At 51.8% G+C, this 20,928-nt stretch overlaps 1 protein-coding gene across 1 annotated transcript in view; it reads right to left on the reverse strand.

Annotated features, from left to right (window-relative positions):
- Positions 1-20,928, reverse strand: part of LOC139543012 (kelch domain-containing protein 8B-like) — a 168,771-nt gene that overhangs the window by 51,968 nt on the left and 95,875 nt on the right. Inside the window, exon 3 of the mRNA XM_071349086.1 lies at positions 4,177-4,341. Coding sequence (XP_071205187.1) covers positions 4,177-4,341 — 165 coding nt within the window. The remainder of the gene's footprint in view (positions 1-4,176; positions 4,342-20,928) is intronic.

Genomic DNA, 20,928 nt, shown 5'->3' on the forward strand with positions numbered 1-20,928 from the left:
GAGACTATATACAAGGAGTACCGGGAACGAGTCAACGTGCAGGGGTACGAGGTAGTTGAGGTAACAATGAGACTATATACAAGGAGTACCGGGAACGAGTCAACGTGCAGGGGTACGAGGTAGTTGAGGTAATAATGAGACTATATACAAGGAGTACCGGTACCGAGTCAATGTGCAGGGGTACGAGGTAGTTGAGGTAACAATGAGACTATATACAAGGAGTACCGGGACCGAGTCAATGTGCAGGGGTACCAGGTAGTTGAGGTAATAATGAGACTATATACAAGGAGTACCGGGACCGAGTCAATGTGCAGGGGTACGAGGTAGTTGAGGTAACAATGAGACTATATACAAGGAGTACCGGGACCGAGTCAATGTGCAGGGGTACCAGGTAGTTGAGGTAATACTGTACATACACGTAGGTAAAGGTAAAAGTGACTATGCAATCAGGATATATAATAAACAGAGTAGCAGAAGCGTATGTGAAGATTGAGAAAGCGTTTGAAAGTGTGTCTATCTGTGTGTGATTGTGTGTGTGTGTGGCGTCAATATGCATGTGTGTGTTTTGTGTGTGTGAGCGTATGTAGTGTGTCTGTGTATGTGTGTGTTAGAGTGTCAGTGTAGAGGTTGTGGGTAGAGTCTAGTGAGTGTTCTTAGAGCCAGTGCAAGACACGCAGTGCAAATAAAAAGGGGGTCAATGTAAATAGTCCAGGTGGCCATTTGATTAATTGTTCAGCAGTCTAATGACTTTTGAGGGTAGAAGCTGTTAAGGAGCCTTTTGGTCCTAGATTTGGCACTCAGGTACTGCTTGTCGTGCGGTAGCAGAGAGAACAGTCAATGACTTGGATGGCTGGAGTCTTTGATCATTTTTGTCTGTGACATTGCCTGGTATCGAGGTTCTGTATGGCGGGCAACTCGGCCCCAGTGATGTACTACCCTCTGTAACGCCTTACGATCGAATGCCAAACAGTTGCCATACCAAGCGGTGGCACAGCCAGTCAAGATGCTTTCAATGGTGCAGCTGTAGAACTTTTTGAGGATCTGTGAGGCGTTGTCGTACCCTCTTCATGACTGGGTTGGTGTGTGTGGACCATGATAATTCCTTTGTGATGTGGACACTGAGGAACGTGAAGCTCTAGACCCGCTCCACTACAACCCTGTCGATGTGAATGTGGGCGTGCTCGGCCCTCTGTTTCCTGTAGTCCACTATCAGCTCCTTTGTTCTGCTGACGTTGAGGGAGAGGTTGTTGTCCTGGCACCACAACGCCAGGTCTCTGACCTCTTCCCTATAGGCTGTCTCATCGTTGTCTATGATCAGGCCTACCACCGTCCTGTTGTCATCAAACTTAATGATGGTGGTGGAGTCATGCGCAGCCACGCAGTCATGGGTGAACAGGGAGTACAGTAAGGCACTAAGCATGGCCTCCTGAGGGGCCCCTGTGTTGAGGGTCAGCGTGGCAGATGTGTTGTTGCCTACCCTTAGCATCAGAGGGACTATGGTGGTCTGCTTGAAACATGTTGGTATTACAGACTGGGTCAAGGAGAGGTTGAAAAATGTCAGTGAAGACACTTGCCAGCTGGTCAGTGCATGCTCGGAGTATGCATCCTTGTAATCTGTCTGGCCCTGTGGCCTTGTGAATGTAAACCTGTTTAAAGGTCTCACCTTTAGCTCTACGGAGAGCGTGATCACACAGTCGTCCAGAACAGCTGGTGCCGGAACAGCATAGAAGGTATTTTGCTCATCTGGTAGGCTCGCTTCACTGGACAGTTCGTGGCTGAGTTTTCCTTTGTAATCCATGATAATGTAAGGGGAATTTTCATGTTTGTGATTTTCTTATAACTAATTTCTGTGTTCTATTCATGTGCTGTTCTATAAACCAATTTCTGTGTTCATGCAGGTGGTTGACTGAACAAATCCTCCTCTTATCAGTAGCAGCTAGATAGACCACGGCACCACTCGGGAGCTCCTAAGGCACTGCATCACAGCGCTTGAGGTGTCATTACAGACCCGGGTTTGATCCCAGGCTGTGTCACAACTGGCCGTGACTGGGAGTCCCATAGGGTGGTGCACAATTGGCCCAGCGTCATCCGGGTTAGGGGAGGGTTTGGCCGGGGGGGGGGGGGCTTTACTTGGCTCATCGCACTCTAGCGACTTCTTGTGGCGGGCCGTGCACCTGCAGGCTGACTGCGGGTCATCAGTTGAACGGTGTTTCATCCGACACGTAATTGGATCGCCATTGGATATCACGAAATTGGTGAGAAAAAGGGGGTAAACATTTTTTGTTATAAAAATAGCAGCTAGATTTATATTTTCCATGTCCTTGATCACTCACGACTCAGAGAAACAGGATATGACAGTTCTTCAGATCACGTTGATAGGATGGTCTTGAAAAGAGCTTGTCCAGTGATTGCACATCCACCAATAGAATGGAGGGTAGAGACGGTTTATCCACTTGCCGACGTAGCCTCGTCAGTAGTGCTGAGCGATTACATTTATTTGATGAATTTATTATTTTATTCCAAGTCATCCTTTCATCTCTACAGAGCTGCTGCCTCTGCTGTCTGACAAAATCACTATTTTGTATTTCTTCAAAGTAAATAAGGAATACTTTTATGACTGCTAAAAAGCAACTATCAATCACTGTGATCATGTATTTTCAGGTAGAGATACGTGGTGAAACAACAGCTGCTCTCTATATCCCCTCAGCATCAAGAACTCTTCCATAACAAGAGTAAAAGAAACACAGACCGGACAAGTAGATGCGCAATGGATTGTGGTCATTGTAGTTAATTACCAGGTTTTACGTGTTAAACTACATCGCACAGTTCAGGCTGGATCGGATTGATCTCTAGAGAAACTGTGCAATGTGCGCATTGAGCTCACAGGAAAAAACGAACGAAATCGAATTCTAATAATTGAACTGATGTCAGTCAATTAGTTGTTTAAATACCGAAAAATTTCAAAAATGTTGGTTAAATCACTGGGCGGCAGGTAGCCTAGTGGTTAGAGCTGGACTCAGCACCCCTAATTCCCTTGGCTTATGCACTTTGCTGTGTGAGGAACTAACAGTCCGACAGGCTGAAATACAGTCCCATTCGCAAGCAATATCATTCTAAAAACCATTTACATTTTATGACAGTTCTATTCACGTCAAGTATCTGGCATACTAACGCTTGAGCAGCAATATTATCCTGCCTGTACAGTAAAGTGTTTGTTTTACATTAAATCATAAGAGTTTCTAAATTGCACTGTAAATAGGAACAAGTGCATCAAGGTGTACTTCTGTCCACATTTTGAACAGAGCATCCTTTCCCCACACTTCCAGAAGGGAGAAATTGATATTGATGGGAAGAAGTGTGTGTGGTGGTGATTAGTGTACAGAACACTTCTCCAGACAGATTTAGATTTTTTTTGACCAGTAGCATTTAGTTTGACCCTGATAGACTATTGTACCTCCAGTTGCTTAACAAACAACATGAATAAAATAATTACCCTCATCCCTCAATTGATCCCTGTAATGTGATTCTGCAGCATAAGCCTGCTAGCTAGCAAGCCATTTATCTATGTGACTGGAGACCAGCAGGTAGCCAGACAGGCAGCCAGTAATACAGGAACACCAGATAGATGTACCAGCCCTGGATAGAAGTATGAGGTTATAGTGTCCTGCTGGCGATGGACTTCACTCATGAATATTCATAAGAGCACAACTTTTGAAACATGTTTTTCTCCTACACAGTCATATATTTAGGTATATGTCTCCGCTCCTATTCAGTGAAGGCTGTAGGCCACAGCTGCAGTGCAGGTACCAGTGAATGAATGTGAATGATTGCCTATGAATTTCATCTGTTCTTGTGACGTATTAATAATTAATAATCAGATTGATCATGTTTGCTCGGGGACTCAGAGAACAGAAGTGAAGGACACGGTCTCTCTCTCTCTCTCTCTCTCTCTCTCTCTCTCTCTCTCTCGTGTGTGTGTGTGTGTGTGTGTGTGTGTGTAGACCGTGAGATGGAGATGGGACCTCTTAGCTAGAGAGCGTGTGTGTTCGTGTACATGTGCTGTACGTGCAACCATATTTGAATGTGTGTGCGGTACATGTGGAGTGTGTGGCCGTAGGGCAGATATAACCAGAGTGGCACACATTGGGGGTGTGGGGGGATGGGGGCGTGACCTACCCAGCACGTAAATCTTGTTGCCTCTCAGGAAGGAGGTGGCTCCGTAGCGAGGCGTGGGCATGGAGGTCAAGGCCTGCCATTGGTCCTTCTCCGGCTCGTAGACCCTCACTAGCGCCTGGGGCGTAGTGTCAGCTGCCATCCCTCCCAGCGCATACACCTTCCCATCTGACAGAGAAGAGAGAGAGAGAGAAAGGGGGAGAGAGAGAGAGAGAGAGGGGAGAGAGAGGGGAGATAGAGAGAAAAGGGGGGGGGGGAGAGAGAGAGTCAGAAATGTCTCAGATTGAACAAAAGAGTGGGCGTAATTTCATCAGCTCCCAATTCCATTATCCAAAGTGTTGATAGAATAAAATGGAACAACCACATGTCAGCCTTAATGCCACTGCACTTCCTGTCAGATACCGAGGAGAGAGACAACCACGTCGGCCTTAATGGCACTGCACTTCCTGTCAGATACCGAGGAGAGAGACAACCACATGCCGGCCTTAATGCCACTGCACTTCCTGTCAGATACCGAGGAGAGAGACACACGTTGACACTCACTGCAGAGTGTCTGGAAATAGATGGATGGATGGATGAATGGAAGAGTGGGTATATTTATGATTATAAACTGGATGGTTCAAGCCCTGAATGCTGATTGGTTGAAAGCTGAGGCATATCAGAGATATACCACCGCTAAGGGCTGTGTCCAGGCACTCCGCGTTGCACCGTGCTTAAGAACAGCCCTTAACCGTGGTATATTGGTCATATACCACACATTGATGGATGGGTGGGTATATTTATGAATATATGCGTGGCTGGGTGGATTGCTGGAAGGCAGAGTAGATAGAGTGAGGGGACGGGTTGGAAAGGTCAAGAGGAAAGAGGAGAGGACGATTAAAGCACTCTGAGTTGTGACTACAGCATCGCACTAATCTAGAGAAGCGGGAAAACTAACTGTTACACTTTCAGACAGAGAACTGAAGCTCTGAATGCAAAAACAGCTCCTAGTCTTTCCCCCGTATCATGTAGCAGCTGTACATGTATCACCCCCCTCCCCCTGTGTCCCTGTAGCCTGCTGCACAAGTATCACCCCCCTCCCCCCGTGTCCCTGTAGCCTGCTGCACAGCTGCTGACAGAGGGCCTGTTCCTACTTAGAACATGACTCAGAGCCAATACACACACACACACACACACACACACACACACACACACACACACACACACACACACACACACACACACACACACACACACACACACACACACACACACACACACACACACACACACACACACACACACACACACACACACACCAAAGACAAACGAGGGAGAGCAGACAGAGCGGGGCGACTGAAGGAGGATGAGACAGAGAGAAAAGAGAGTGGCAAAGCAAGCTGTAGATGAGGTAGTTGGTAGATGAGGTACTTGGTAGATGAGGTAGATGAGGTAGTTGGTAGATGAGGTAGATGAGGTAGTTGGTAGATGAGGTACTTGGTAGATGAGGTAGTTGGTAGATGAGGTAGATGAGGTAGTTGGTAGATGAGGTAGATGAGGTAGATGAGGTAGATGGTAGATAAGGTAGTTGGTAGAGGAGGTAGTTGGTGGATGAGGTAGATGGTAGATGAGGTAGATGAGGTAGTTGGTAGAGGAGGTAGTTGGTAGATGAGGTAGATGGTAGATAAGGTAGTTGGTAGATGAGATAGTTGGTAGAGGAGGTAGTTGGTAGATGAGGTAGTTGGTAGAGGAGGTAGTTGGTAGATGAGGTAGTTGGTAGATGAGGTAGATGGTAGATGAGGTAGATGAGGTAGTTGGTGGATGAGGTAGTTGGTAGATGAGATAGTTGGTAGAGGAGGTAGTTGGTGGATGAGGTAGTTGGTAGATGAGGTAGATGAGGTAGTTGGTGGATGAGGTAGTTGGTAGATAAGGTAGTTGGTAGATGAGGTAGATGGTAGATGAGGTAGTTGGTAGATGAGGTAGTTGAGGTAGTTGGTGGATGAGGTAGTTGGTAGATGAGATAGTTGGTAGATGAGGTAGTTGGTGGATGAGGTAGTTGGTAGATGAGATAGTTGGTAGATGAGGTAGTTGGTGGATGAGGTAGTTGGTAGATGAGGTAGTCGGTGGATGAGGTAGTTGGTGGATGAGGTAGATGGTAGATAAGGTAGTTGGTAGAGGAGGTAGATGGTAGATAAGGTAGTTGGTAGATGAGGTAGTTGGTGGATGAGGTAGTTGGTGAATGAGGTAGTTGGTAGATGAGGTAGATGGTAGATAAGGTAGTTGGTAGAGGAGGTAGTTGGTAGATGAGGTAGTTGGTAGATGAGGTAGATGAGGTAGATGAGGTAGTTGGTAGATGAGGTAGTTGGTAGATGAGGTAGATGAGGTAGATGGTAGATGGTAGATGAGGGAGCTGAGTAAGGCCAGGCAGAGAGATGGCAAAGAGAGAGTGCTGAGGAAGTGTTTCCTAATACATCCCTCCTTGCTTGCTTATTAAAAGCCCATCACTGATTTGACATTGACTAAAGTACTAGATTACCAAAACTACTGGATCAGTGATCACCTTGAAAAAAGACAGCTCTCTCACACTTGTCTGGATACCCCTTTCACACGTATCTCCTTCTATCCGTGTCCACTCTCACCTCCTCTCTGCTCCTCTCACCCCTCTCTATTTCTCCCTGCTGCTCTCACCCCTCTCTGCTCCTCTCACCTCCTCTCAGCTCCTCTCATCTCCACACTGTTTCTCTCTGCCCTTCGCTGCTCCTCTCTGCTCCTCTCTGCTCCTCTCACCTCCTCTCAGCTCCTCTCACCCCTCTCACCCCTCTCTGCTCCTCTCTGTTCCTCTCTGCTCCTCTCACCTCCTCTCAGCTCCTCTCACCCCTCTCACCCCTCTCTGCTCCTCTCTGTTCCTCTCTGCTCCTCTGCTCCTCTCACCTCCTCTCACCCCTCTCTGCTCCTATCTGCTCCTCTCACCCCTCTCTGCTCCTCTCGCCCCTCTCTGCTCCTCTCGCCCCTCTCTGCTCCTCTCGCCCCTCTCTGCTCCTCTCTGCTCTTCTCACCCCTCTCTGCTCCTCTCACCCCTCTCTGCTCCTCTCTGTTCCTCTCACCCCTCTCTGCTCCTCTCACCCCTCTCTGTTCCTCTCACCCCTCTCTGCTCCTATCTTTTCCTCTGCTCCTCTCTGCTCCTCTCAGCTCTTCTCACCCCTCTCTGCTCCTCTCTGCTCCTCTCGCCCCTCTCTGCTCCTATCTGTTCCTCTGTTCCTCTCTGCTCTTCTCACCCCTCTCTGCTCCTCTCACCCCTCTCTGCTCCTCTCTGTTCCTCTCACCCCTCTCTGCTCCTCTCACCCCTCTCTGTTCCTCTCACCCCTCTCTGCTCCTATCTTTTCCTCTGCTCCTCTCTGTTCCTCTCAGCTCTTCTCACCCCTCTCTGCTCCTCTCACCCCTCTCTGCTCCTCTCACCCCTCTCTGCTCCTCTCGCCCCTCTCTGCTCCTCTCGCCCCTCTCTGCTCCTCTCACCCCTCTCTGTTCCTCTCACCCCTCTCTGCTCCTATCTTTTCCTCTGCTCCTCTCTGCTCCTCTCAGCTCTTCTCACCCCTCTCTGCTCCTCTCTGCTCCTCTCGCCCCTCTCTGCTCCTATCTGTTCCTCTGTTCCTCTCTGCTCTTCTCACCCCTCTCATCTCCTCTCTGCCGTGGTCTGAAGGGCCTCCTCTCAGGGAGCACTGCAGCCTGTTCCATCTTAAAGCCACAGGTCATAATGGCCCCCCGCCTCTCAGCGGTTCAGAACAGAGCCCCACACACACACACAGACCTGGCCCACCAAGCACAAACACACACAGACCTGGCCCACCAAGCACAAACACACACAGACCTGGCCCACCAAGCACAAACACACACAGACCTGGCCCACCAAGCACAAACACACACAGACCTGGCCCACCAAGCACAAACACACACAGACCTGGCCCACCAAGCACAAACACACACAGACCTGGCCCACCAAGCACAAACACACACAGACCTGGCCCACCAAGCACAAACACACACAGACCTGGCCCACCAAGCACAAACACACACAGACCTGGCCCACCAAGCACAAACACACACAGACCTGGCCCACCAAGCACAAACACACACAGACCTGGCCCACCAAGCACAAACACACACAGACCTGGCCCACCAAGCACAAACACACACAGACCTGTGTGTGTGTGTGTGTGTGTGTGTGTGTGTGTGTGTGTGTGTGTGTGTGTGTGTGTGTGTGTGTGTGTGTGTGTGTGTGTGTGTGTGTGTGTGTGTGTGTGTGTGTGTGTGTGTGTGTGCCTGCGCGTGTGCAAGTGAGTGAGTAAATGAAAATATGTGTGGGTAAACCAATTCAAAATGCAACAAAGAAAATGACAGTCAATGTTTCAATGAATACTGCATACACATGTTGAGCTTTTACCATCAAAAGCTCTTTAAATGGGCTTTGATAGTCCTATCCCTCTGTGAAATAAAAAGACAACCTTTTTATGAGCAAATATCAAACAGCCATTCGCAAAGCCCTGCGGGAAACACTGTATCACAGCAGTATAAATTCCACACTATGATTTTCTCACTTGTTTAATGACACTAATGTGAATTCCTCATTCTCACTCATTATAATCCTCCACAATATATTGCCACCGATGGCTGGGGTTTTCTAGTGACAATTCTGGAGAGCTAGGAGTTCCGTAGGCAGAGAGACTCTTCTTTTTACTCAGTAAATGATTCATTAACATAAAACTAATAACCTAATATGATGTCACAATCTCACTCTAACAACATTAAAACAGCTAAACGTACCCATTGGGTACTATTAACACAATAAATCTGTAATCAATCACCTGTTGTTTTTTTTTCTCTGTGCATAAAAATAACTCATAGATGGTTGGCTGTGGTTGTAAGGGGGAGCGGTCGGGAGAGAGGAGGGAGGGGGTCTCAGCTGTAGGGAGAGGGGAGGGAGGGGAGGGAGGGGGTCTCAGCTGTAGGGAGAGGGGAGGGAGGGGGTCTCAGCTGTAGGGAGAGGGGAGGGAGGGGGTCTCAGTCGTACGGAGAGGGGAGGGAGGGGGTCTCAGTTGTAGGGAGAGGGGAGGGAGGGTGTCTCAGTCGTACGGAGAGGGGAGGGAGGGGGTCTCAGTCGTACGGAGAGGGGAGGGAGGGAGTCTCAGTCGTACGGAGAGGGGAGGGAGGGTGTCTCAGTCGTACGGAGAGGGGAGGGAGGGGGTCTCAGTCGTACGGAGAGGGGAGGGAGGGGGTCTCAGCTGTAGGGAGAGGGGAGGGAGGGGGTCTCAGTCGTACGGAGAGGGGAGGGAGGGTGTCTCAGTCGTACGGAGAGGGGAGGGAGGGGGTCTCAGTCGTACGGAGAGGGGAGGGAGGGGGTCTCAGTCGTACGGAGAGGGGAGGGAGGGTGTCTCAGTCGTACGGAGAGGGGAGGGAGGGGGTCTCAGTCGTACGGAGAGGGGAGGGAGGGTGTCTCAGTCGTACGGAGAGGGGAGGGAGGGGGTCTCAGTCGTACGGAGAGGGGAGGGAGGGGGTCTCAGCTGTAGGGAGAGGGGAGGGAGGGTGTCTCAGTCGTACGGAGAGGGGAGGGAGGGGGTCTCAGTCGTACGGAGAGGGGAGGGAGGGGGTTTCAGTCGTACGGAGAGGGGAGGGAGGGTGTCTCAGTCGTACGGAGAGGGGAGGGAGGGGGTCTCAGTCGTACGGAGAGGGGAGGGAGGGGGTCTCAGTCGTACGGAGAGGGGAGGGAGGGTGTCTCAGTCGTACGGAGAGGGGAGGGAGGGGGTCTCAGTCGTACGGAGAGGGGAGGGAGGGGGTCTCAGTCGTAGGGAGAGGGGAGGGAGGGGGTCTCAGTCGTACGGAGAGGGGAGGGAGGGTGTCTCAGTCGTACGGAGAGGGGAGGGAGGGGGTCTCAGTCGTACGGAGAGGGGAGGGAGGGTGTCTCAGTCGTACGGAGAGGGGAGGGAGGGGGTCTCAGTCGTAGGGAGAGGGGAGGGAGGGGGTCTCAGCTGTAGGGAGAGGGGAGGGAGGGGGTCTCAGTCGTACGGAGAGGGGAGGGAGGGGGTCTCAGTCGTAGGGAGAGGGGAGGGAGGGTGTCTCAGTCGTAGGGAGAGGGGAGGGAGGGGGTCTCAGTCGTACGGAGAGGGGAGGGAGGGGGTCTCAGTCGTAGGGAGAGGGGAGGGAGGGGGTCTCAGTCGTACGGAGAGGGGAGGGAGGGGGTCTCAGTCGTAGGGAGAGGGGAGGGAGGGGGTCTCAGTCGTAGGGAGAGGGGAGGGAGGGGGTCTCAGTCGTACGGAGAGGGGAGGGAGGGTGTCTCAGTCGAACGGAGAGGGGAGGGAGGGGGTCTCAGTCGTAGGGAGAGGGGAGGGAGGGTGTCTCAGTCGTAGGGAGAGGGGAGGGAGGGGGTCTCAGTCGTACGGAGAGGGGAGGGAGGGGGTCTCAGTCGTACGGAGAGGGGAGGGAGGGGGTCGAAGTCGTAGGGAGAGGGGAGGGAGGGGGTCTCAGTCGTACGGAGAGGGGAGGGAGGGGGTCTCAGTCGTACGGAGAGGGGAGGGAGGGGGTCTCAGTCGTAGGGAGAGGGGAGGGAGGGGGTCTCAGTCGTAGGGAGAGGGGAGGGAGGGGGTCTCAGTTGTACGGAGAGGGGAGGGAGGGTGTCTCAGTCGTACGGAGAGGGGAGGGAGGGGAGGGAGGGGGTCTCAGTTGTACGGAGAGGGGAGGGAGGGTGTCTCAGTCGTACGGAGAGGGGAGGGAGGGTGTCTCAGTCGTACGGAGAGGGGAGGGAGGGGGTCTCAGTCGTACGGAGAGGGGAGGGAGGGTGTCTCAGTCGTACGGAGAGGGGAGGGAGGGTGTCTCAGTCGTACGGAGAGGGGAGGGAGGGTGTCTCAGTCGTACGGAGAGGGGAGGGAGGGGGTCTCAGTCGTAGGGAGAGGGGAGAGGGGAGGGAGGGGGTCTCAGTCGTACGGAGAGGGGAGGGAGGGGGTCTCAGTCGTACGGAGAGGGGAGGGAGGGTGTCTCAGTCGTACGGAGAGGGGAGGGAGGGGGTCTCAGCTGTAGGGAGAGGGGAGGGAGGGGGTCTCAGTCGTACGGAGAGGGGAGGGAGGGGGTCTCAGCTGTAGGGAGAGGGGAGGGAGGGGGTCTCAGTCGTACGGAGAGGGGAGGGAGGGGGTCTCAGTCGTACGGAGAGGGGAGGGAGGGTGTCTCAGTCGTACGGAGAGGGGAGGGAGGGGGTCTCAGTCGTACGGAGAGGGGAGGGAGGGGGTCTCAGCCGTACGGAGAGGGGAGGGAGGGGGTCTCAGTCGTACGGAGAGGGGAGGGAGGGTGTCTCAGTCGTACGGAGAGGGGAGGGAGGGGGTCTCAGTCGTACGGAGAGGGGAGGGAGGGGGTCTCAGTCGTACGGAGAGGGGAGGGAGGGGGTCTCAGTCGTACGGAGAGGGGAGGGAGGGGGTCTCAGTCGTACGGAGAGGGGAGGGAGGGGGTCTCAGTCGTACGGAGAGGGGAGGGAGGGGGTCTCAGTCGTACGGAGAGGGGAGGGAGGGTGTCTCAGTCGTAGGGAGAGGGGAGGGAGGGGGTCTCAGTCGTAGGGAGAGGGGAGGGAGGGGGTCTCAGTCGTACGGAGAGGGGAGGGAGGGGGTCTCAGTCGTAGGGAGAGGGGAGGGAGGGGGTCTCAGTCGTACGGAGAGGGGAGGGAGGGGGTCTCAGTCGTACGGAGAGGGGAGGGAGGGTGTCTCAGTCGAACGGAGAGGGGAGGGAGGGGGTCTCAGTCGTAGGGAGAGGGGAGGGAGGGGGTCTCAGTCGTACGGAGAGGGGAGGGAGGGGGTCTCAGTCGTAGGGAGAGGGGAGGGAGGGGAGGGAGGGGGTCTCAGTCGTACGGAGAGGGGAGGGAGGGGGGGAGGGTGTCTCAGTCGTACGGAGAGGGGAGGGAGGGGGTCTCAGTCGTAGGGAGAGGGGAGGGAGGGGAGGGAGGGGGTCTCAGTCGTACGGAGAGGGGAGGGAGGGGGTCTCAGTCGTAGGGAGAGGGGAGGGAGGGGAGGGAGGGGGTCTCAGTCGTACGGAGAGGGGAGGGAGGGGGTCTCAGTCGTAGGGAGAGGGGAGGGAGGGGAGGGAGGGGGTCTCAGTCGTACGGAGAGGGGAGGGAGGGTGTCTCAGTCGTAGGGAGAGGGGAGGGAGGGGGTCTCAGTCGTACGGAGAGGGGAGGGAGGGGGTCTCAGTCGTAGGGAGAGGGGAGGGAGGGGAGGGAGGGGGTCTCAGTCGTACGGAGAGGGGAGGGAGGGTGTCTCAGTCGAACGGAGAGGGGAGGGAGGGTGTCTCAGTCGTACGGAGAGGGGAGGGAGGGGGTCTCAGTCGTAGGGAGAGGGGAGGGAGGGGGTCTCAGTCGTACGGAGAGGGGAGGGAGGGGGTCTCAGTCGTAGGGAGAGGGGAGGGAGGGTGTCTCAGTCGTAGGGAGAGGGGAGGGAGGGGGTCTCAGTCGTAGGGAGAGGGGAGGGAGGGGGTCTCAGTCGTACGGAGAGGGGAGGGAGGGGGTCTCAGTCGTAGGGAGAGGGGAGGGAGGGGGTCTCAGTCGTAGGGAGAGGGGAGGGAGGGGGTCTCAGTCGTACGGAGAGGGGAGGGAGGGGGTCTCAGTCGTAGGGAGAGGGGAGGGAGGGGGTCTCAGTCGTACGGAGAGGGGAGGGAGGGGGTCTCAGTCGTACGGAGAGGGGAGGGAGGGTGTCTCAGTCGTAGGGAGAGGGGAGGGAGGGGGTCTCAGTCGTACGGAGAGGGGAGGGAGGGGGTCTCAGTCGTACGGAGAGGGGAGGGAGGGGGTCTCAGTCGTAGGGAGAGGGGAGGGAGGGGGTCTCAGTCGTAGGGAGAGGGGAGGGAGGGGGTCTCAGTCGTACGGAGAGGGGAGGGAGGGGGTCTCAGTCGTACGGAGAGGGGAGGGAGGGGGTCTCAGTCGTACGGAGAGGGGAGGGAGGGGGTCTCAGTCGTACGGAGAGGGGAGGGGAGGGGGTCTCAGTCGTAGGGAGAGGGGAGGGAGGGGGTCTCAGTCGTACGGAGAGGGGAGGGGAGGGGGTCTCAGTCGTAGGGAGAGGGGAGGGAGGGGGTCTCAGTCGTACGGAGAGGGGAGGGGAGGGGGTCTCAGTCGTACGGAGAGGGGAGGGAGGGGGTCTCAGTCGTAGGGAGAGGGGAGGGAGGGGGTCTCAGTCGTACGGAGAGGGGAGGGGAGGGGGTCTCAGTCGTACGGAGAGGGGAGGGAGGGGGTCTCAGTCGTAGGGAGAGGGGAGAGGGGAGGGAGGGGGTCTCAGTCGTAGGGAGAGGGGAGGGAGGGGGTCTCAGTCGTAGGGAGAGGGGAGAGGGGAGGGAGGGGGTCTCAGTCGTACGGAGAGGGGAGGGAGGGGGTCTCAGTCGTAGGGAGAGGGGAGAGGGGAGGGAGGGGGTCTCAGTCGTACGGAGAGGGGAGGGAGGGGGTCTCAGTTGTAGGGAGAGGGGAGAGAGTGGAGGGGGTCTCAGGCACAACTCTGGACCCCTGGAGCGCCAACCTACTACCGACCCGCCTCCCTGAGGTTCAATCGCAGTCTCCTCTAATTAAGGTAAATCTGCTCTGATCTATGCCCGTCTCTCAGGGAGACGCCATGGCAACCGCAACACAACCCAGCAGACAATTAAGGGGTGGAGCTCATGGAGCTGGTGCAGGTGGTGCTGACTGGTGGATGATAATAACACAGGCCTACATCATCACCACCCATGATCAACGTGACATAGTAATTAAAGATTAACAGAAAAATCCCAATGACCAACACAGAGCAGACAATGCGCAACACACAGATCCGTGAATTCACAGATGGGCAAGATGCAACAACAACAGGAAATCAGATATGGTAATCAGACATGTTAAGCAGTAGCCTAACAGATTAGATAGCGTTCACGTAATCAGCACAATCAATAGCTTCGTTCACGTAATATGTGAACAAATAATAAGACAGACTCAATCAACACAGACTAACATCCGCCCTAAACAGAGTACGTTGTGTTTGTCCAAAAGGAGAAGTCTTATTTACCGACCACCTGCTGTTCCTCCAGTTAACCGACCACCTGCTGTTCCTCCAGTTAAATCACCACCTGCTGTTCCTCCAGTTAAATGACCACCTGCTGTTCCTCCAGGTAACCGACCACCTGCTGTTCCTCCAGTTAACCGACCACCTGCTGTTCCTCCAGTTAACCGACCACCTGCTGTTCCTCCAGTTAACTGACCACCTGCTGTTCCTCCAGTTAAATGACCACCTGCTGTTCCTCCAGTTAAATGACCACCTGCTGTTCCTCCAGGTAACCGACCACCTGCTGTTCCTCCAGTTAAATGACCACCTGCTGTTCCTCCAGTTAACCGACCACCTGCTGTTCCTCCAGTTAAATGACCACCTGCTGTTCCTCCAGTTAAATGGCCACCTGCTGTTCCTCCAGTTAAATCACCACCTGCTGTTCCTCCAGTTAAATCACCACCTGCTGTTCCTCCAGTTAAATCACCACCTGCTGTTCCTCCAGTTAAATCACCACCTGCTGTTCCTCCAGTTAAATCACTACCTGCTGTTCCTCCAGTTAAATGACCACCTGCTGTTCCTCCAGTTAAATGACCACCTGCTGTTCCTCCAGTTAAATCACCACCTGCTGTTCCTCCAGTTAAATCACCACCTGCTGTTCCTCCAGTTAAATGACCACCTGCTGTTCCTCCAGTTAAATCACCACCTGCTGTTCCTCCAGTTAAATCACCACCTGCTGTTCCTCCAGTTAAATCACCACCTGCTGTTCCTCCAGTTAACTGACCACCTGCTGTTCCTCCAGTTAAATGACCACCTGCTGTTCCTCCAGGTAACCGAACACCTGCTGTTCCTCCAGTTAAATGACCACCTGCTGTTCCTCCAGGTAACCGACCACCTGCTGTTCCTCCAGTTAAATGACCACCTGCTGTTCCTCCAGTTAAATGACCACCTGCTGTTCCTCCAGTTAAATCACCACCTGCTGTTCCTCCAGTTAAATGACCACCTGCTGTTCCTCCAGTTAAATGACCACCTGCTGTTCCTCCAGTTAAATCACCACCTGCTGTTCCTCCAGTTAAATGACCACCTGCTGTTCCTCCAGTTAAATGACCACCTGCTGTTCCTCCAGGTAACCGACCACCTGCTGTTCCTCCAGTTAAATGACCACCTGCTGTTCCTCCAGTTAAATGATCACCTGCTGTTCCTCCAGTTTACCGACCACCTGCTGTTCCTCCAGGTAACCGACCACCTGCTGTTCCTCCAGTTAAATCACCACCTGCTGTTCCTCCAGTCAAATCACCACCTGCTGTTCCTCCAGTTAAATCACCACCTGCTGTTCCTCCAGGTAACCGACCACCTGCTGTTCCTCCAGTTAAATGACCACCTGCTGTTCCTCCAGTTAAATGACCACCTGCTGTTCCTCCAGTTAAATCACCACCTGCTGTTCCTCCAGTTAAATCACCACCTGCTGTTCCTCCAGTTAAATCACCACCTGCTGTTCCTCCAGTTAAATGACCACCTGCTGTTCCTCCAGTTAAATCACCACCTGCTGTTCCTCCAGTTAAATGACCACCTGCTGTTCCTCCAGTTAAATCACCACCTGCTGTTCCTCCAGTTTACCGACCACCTGCTGTTCCTCCAGTTTACCGACCACCTGCTGTTCCTCCAGTTTACCGACCACCTGCTGTTCCTCCAGTTTACCGACCACCTGCTGTTCCTCCAGTTAAATCACCACCTGCTGTTCCTCCAGTTAAATCACCACCTGCTGTTCCTCCAGTTATATGACCACCTGCTGTTCCTCCAGTTAAATCACCACCTGCTGTTCCTCCAGTTAAATGACCACCTGCTGTTCCTCCAGTTAAATGACCACCTGCTGTTCCTCCAGTTAAATGACCACCTGCTGTTCCTCCAGTTAAATCACCACCTGCTGTTCCTCCAGTTAAATCACCACCTGCTGTTCCTCCAGTTTACCGACCACCTGCTGTTCCTCCAGTTTACCGACCACCTGCTGTTCCTCCAGTTTACCGACCACCTGCTGTTCCTCCAGTTTACCGACCACCTGCTGTTCCTCCAGTTAAATCACCACCTGCTGTTCCTCCAGTTAAATCACCACCTGCTGTTCCTCCAGTTAAATCACCACCTGCTGTTCCTCCAGTTAAATCACCACCTGCTGTTCCTCCAGTTATATGACCACCTGCTGTTCCTCCAGTTAAATCACCACCTGCTGTTCCTCCAGTTAAATGACCACCTGCTGTTCCTCCAGTTAAATGACCACCTGCTGTTCCTCCAGTTAAATCACCACCTGCTGTTCCTCCAGTTAAATCACCACCTGCTGTTCCTCCAGTTTACCGACCACCTGCTGTTCCTCCAGTTTACCGACCACCTGCTGTTCCTCCAGTTAACCGACCACCTGCTGTTCCTCCAGTTTACCGACCACCTGCTGTTCCTCCAGTTTACCGACCACCTGCTGTTCCTCCAGTTAAATCACCACCTGCTGTTCCTCCAGTTTACCGACCACCTGCTGTTCCTCCAGTTAAATCACCACCTGCTGTTCCTCCAGTTAAATCACCACCTGCTGTTCCTCCAGTTAAATCACCACCTGCTGTTCCTCCAGTTAAATCACCACCTGCTGTTCCTCCAGTTAAATCACCACCTGCTGTTCCTCCAGTTAAATCACCACCTGCTGTTCCTCCAGTTAAATCACCACCTGCTGTTCCTCCAGTTAACCGACCACCTGCTGTTCCTCCAGTTAAATCACCACCTGCTGTTCCTCCAGTTAAATCACCACCTGCTGTTCCTCCAGTTAACCGACCACCTGCTGTTCCTCCAGTTAACCGACCACCTGCTGTTCCTCCAGTTAAATCACCACCTGCTGTTCCTCCAGGTAACCGACCACCTGCTGTTCCTCCAGTTAACCGACCACCTGCTGTTCCTCCAGTTAAATCACCACCTTCTGAACCTCCAGTTAAATCACCACCTGCTGTTCCTCCAGTTAAATCACCACCTGCTGTTCCTCCAGGTAACCGACCACCTGCTGTTCCTCCAGTTAACCGACCACCTGCTGTTCCTCCAGTTAAATCACCACCTTCTGTTCCTCCAGTTAAATCACCACCTTCTGTTCCTCCAGTTAAATCACCACCTGCTGTTCCTCCAGTTAACCGACCACCTGCTGTTCCTCCAGTTAAATCACCACCTGCTGTTCCTCCAGTTAAATGATCACCTGCTGTTCCTCCAGTTACATGATCACCTGCTGTTCCTCCAGTTAAATCACCACCTGCTGTTCCTCCAGTTAAATGATCACCTGCTGTTCCTCCAGTTAAATGATCACCTGCTGTTCCTCCAGTTAAATCACCACCTGCTGTTCCTCCAGGTAACCGACCACCTGCTGTTCCTCCAGTTAAATGACCACCTGCTGTTCCTCCAGTTAAATCACCACCTGCTGTTCCTCCAGTTAAATGACCACCTGCTGTTCCTCCAGTTAAATGACCACCTGCTGTTCCTCCAGTTAAATCACCACCTGCTGTTCCTCCTATCAGAGGAACACACCACACCAATCTCTTCCTCTCACATCCTCGCTCTCTGCCTCCACACACACACACACACACACACACACACACACACACACACACACACACACACACACACACACACACACACACACACACACACACACACACACACACACACACACACACACACACACACACACACACACACACACACACACACACACACACGTTTGAAGTTTGGGCATTGTGTGAACACAGAGGTCACAGTTGTCACACACACTGCCTTTTGCACACTGTCACACTCAGGGCTTGCTGCCAATCCTTTCCTCAGGGTCACGGGGCTGACAGCACAGCCACGGAACAGAAGACCGGATCAAACACTCAGGGAGATTTAAGGACTTAGAGAGGAGGACAGACACACAGGGGAGAGATTGAAGGTACGTTCAAAGAGAGGAGATAGCGAGAAAAGAGTTGAGTTGGAGAGACTACAAAAGGAAGGTGGTATAGATAGTGTAGATGACAGGCGAGAACCTAAACACACTAAAGAAGTTAGAAAGTTACTGAAGTACACGCTACCTTCTATGATGTTTAGTGAGAGTTACAGAGAACTGCACATAAAAGGGTACATATTGCAATATACTATATCTAGAGAGATAGCGAAAGATCCTTAAAGAGAGTTAGGTGAGGAAGACTGACAGGGCTGTAGAGAGTTATAATGAGAAAGTGTGGTATTCAGTGTGTGTTTGGCTGAGAGTGAGACAGCACATACTGTGTCAATGAGAGTCTGAAAACAGGTCGTGAGAAAGTGAATGGTTGGATTAGCACCAGAGAACACAGACAGTCACTATACATTACAATGGCCCCTACAGTATATAGAATCATTCGATTACTCTGTTAAATCCATATTTTATAAAGGTCCTTGTCGATGAAATGGATCAGGTAAGATTAGCAAAGCAAAGAAAACACTCCGTGGTGTACAGACAGACACAAACACACTGACGTCTATCTCAGACAACGAGTCCAACCATGTTGAGATGAGATACAAAGGGGAATGACGGGGTGAGGAGAGAGGTATTTACTGGGTGACTTTGTAGGGGGTTTTCAGGGACACTTCTAGCTTTGATATCATGACATGTCATCTACAGAGGGCAACACTGTAAACATCTTACTTACACCCCCTCTACAGGATGTCGACTAGTCTAGAACAGCCTTCATTCTCGCCTGTTTGATCTGTTATACAAGAATCTACATTATAGTAGCTCATAGTTTTGGTTAAAAGTAAAACTAAACGTTGCTCTCTTTATCTCTACACCTGCATTGCTTGCTGTTTGGGGTTTTAGGCTGGGTTTCTGTACAGCACTTTGATATATCAGCTGTCGTAAGAAGGGCTATATAAATACATTAGATTTGATTTGGATCTCCCCACCCCCCTTCTCAATGTCTTTCTCTCCATCTCTCTGATTGGTCCTCAGATGTACAGTCTTTGTTATGCTGGATGAAAGATAACGAGGGGGCTGCATAAACAAACCCATGGTGACGTTCTATATTTAATGATCTGTCTCCCGTTAGAACCATTCAATTAGAAGGCAGAAGCCTCACAGTCACTCGATTCAATTTCACAGTGACCTTTCCTCACCCCTTCCTGTCAACCGGGTGCACATTGCAATCACTAGGCCTCCACTGGCATTTCAGCGCCTGACTGTCTGAGGGAAATAATTCATCAAATAATATCACAATTAACTACGGTTAACACTGAGCCCACCAGGGAGTCCCTCCCTGGAAATGACAGAGGCGCTTATGTGAGAGAGAATTGACGTCTGTGAATTAAACTGTAATAATTATGGTAACCACAAGGGAAACTAGATTTAGTGGCATGAAATCGAACTGATATGACAGTCAGAAATGCCTTGGAAATCTTTCTTCTGTTTCTATCTGTCCTCTGTCCCTCTGCTGTTAAGTGTGAATCACAGTGATAGGGTATAGTGAATGTCCTCTGTCCCTCTGCTGTTAAGTATGAATCACAGTGATAGGGTATAGTGAATGTCCTCTGTCCCTCTCCTGTTAAGTATGAATCACAGTGATAGGGTATAGTGAATGTCCTCTGTCCCTCTCCTGTTAAGTATGAATCACAGCGATAGGGTATAGTGAATGTCCTCTGTCCCTCTCCTGTTAAGTATGAATCACAGCGATAGGGTATAGTGAATGTCCTCTGTCCCTCTGCTGTTAAGTATGAATCACAGCGATAGGGTATAGTGAATGTCCTCTGTCCCTCTGCTGTTAAGTATGAATCACAGCGATAGGGTATAGTGAATGTCCTCTGTCCCTCTGCTGTTAAGTATGAATCACAGTGATAGGGTATAGTGAATGTCCTCTGTCCCTCTGCTGTTAAGTATGAATCACAGTGATAGGGTATAGTGAATGTCCTCTGTCCCTCTGCTGTTAAGTATGAATCACAGTGATAGGGTATAGTGAATGTCCTCTGTCCCTCTCCTGTTAAGTATGAATCACAGTGATAGGGTATAGTGAATGTCCTCTGTCCCTCTGCTGTTAAGTATGAATCACAGTGATAAGGTATAGTGAATGTCCTCTGTCCCTCTGCTGTTAAGTATGAATCACAGTGATAGGGTATAGTGAATGTCCTCTGTCCCTCTGCTGTTAAGTATGAATCACAGCGATAGGGTATAGTGAATGTCCTCTGTCCCTCTGCTGTTAAGTATGAATCACAGTGATAGGGTATAGTGAATGTCCTCTGTCCCTCTGCTGTTAAGTATGAATCACAGTGATAGGGTATAGTGAATGTCCTCTGTCCCTCTGCTGTTAAGTATGAATCACAGTGATAGGGTATAGTGAATGTCCTCTGTCCCTCTGCTGTTAAGTATGAATCACAGTGATAGGGTATAGTGAATGTCCTCTGTCCCTCTGCTGTTAAGTATGAATCACAGTGATAAGGTATAGTGAATGTCCTCTGTCCCTCTGCTGTTAAGTATGAATCACAGCGATAGGGTATAGTGAATGTCCTCTGTCCCTCTCCTGTTAAGTATGAATCACAGTGATAGGGTATAGTGAATGTCCTCTGTCCCTCTGCTGTTAAGTATGAATCACAGTGATAGGGTATAGTGAATGTCCTCTGTCCCTCTGCTGTTAAGTATGAATCACAGTGATAGGGTATAGTGAATGTCCTCTGTCCCTCTGCTGTTAAGTATGAATCACAGTGATAGGGTATAGTGAATGTCCTCTGTCCCTCTGCT

The sequence above is a fragment of the Salvelinus alpinus genome, chromosome 17, assembly GCF_045679555.1.
Source record: "Salvelinus alpinus chromosome 17, SLU_Salpinus.1, whole genome shotgun sequence".
NCBI classification, from domain to species: Eukaryota; Metazoa; Chordata; class Actinopteri; order Salmoniformes; family Salmonidae; genus Salvelinus; species Salvelinus alpinus.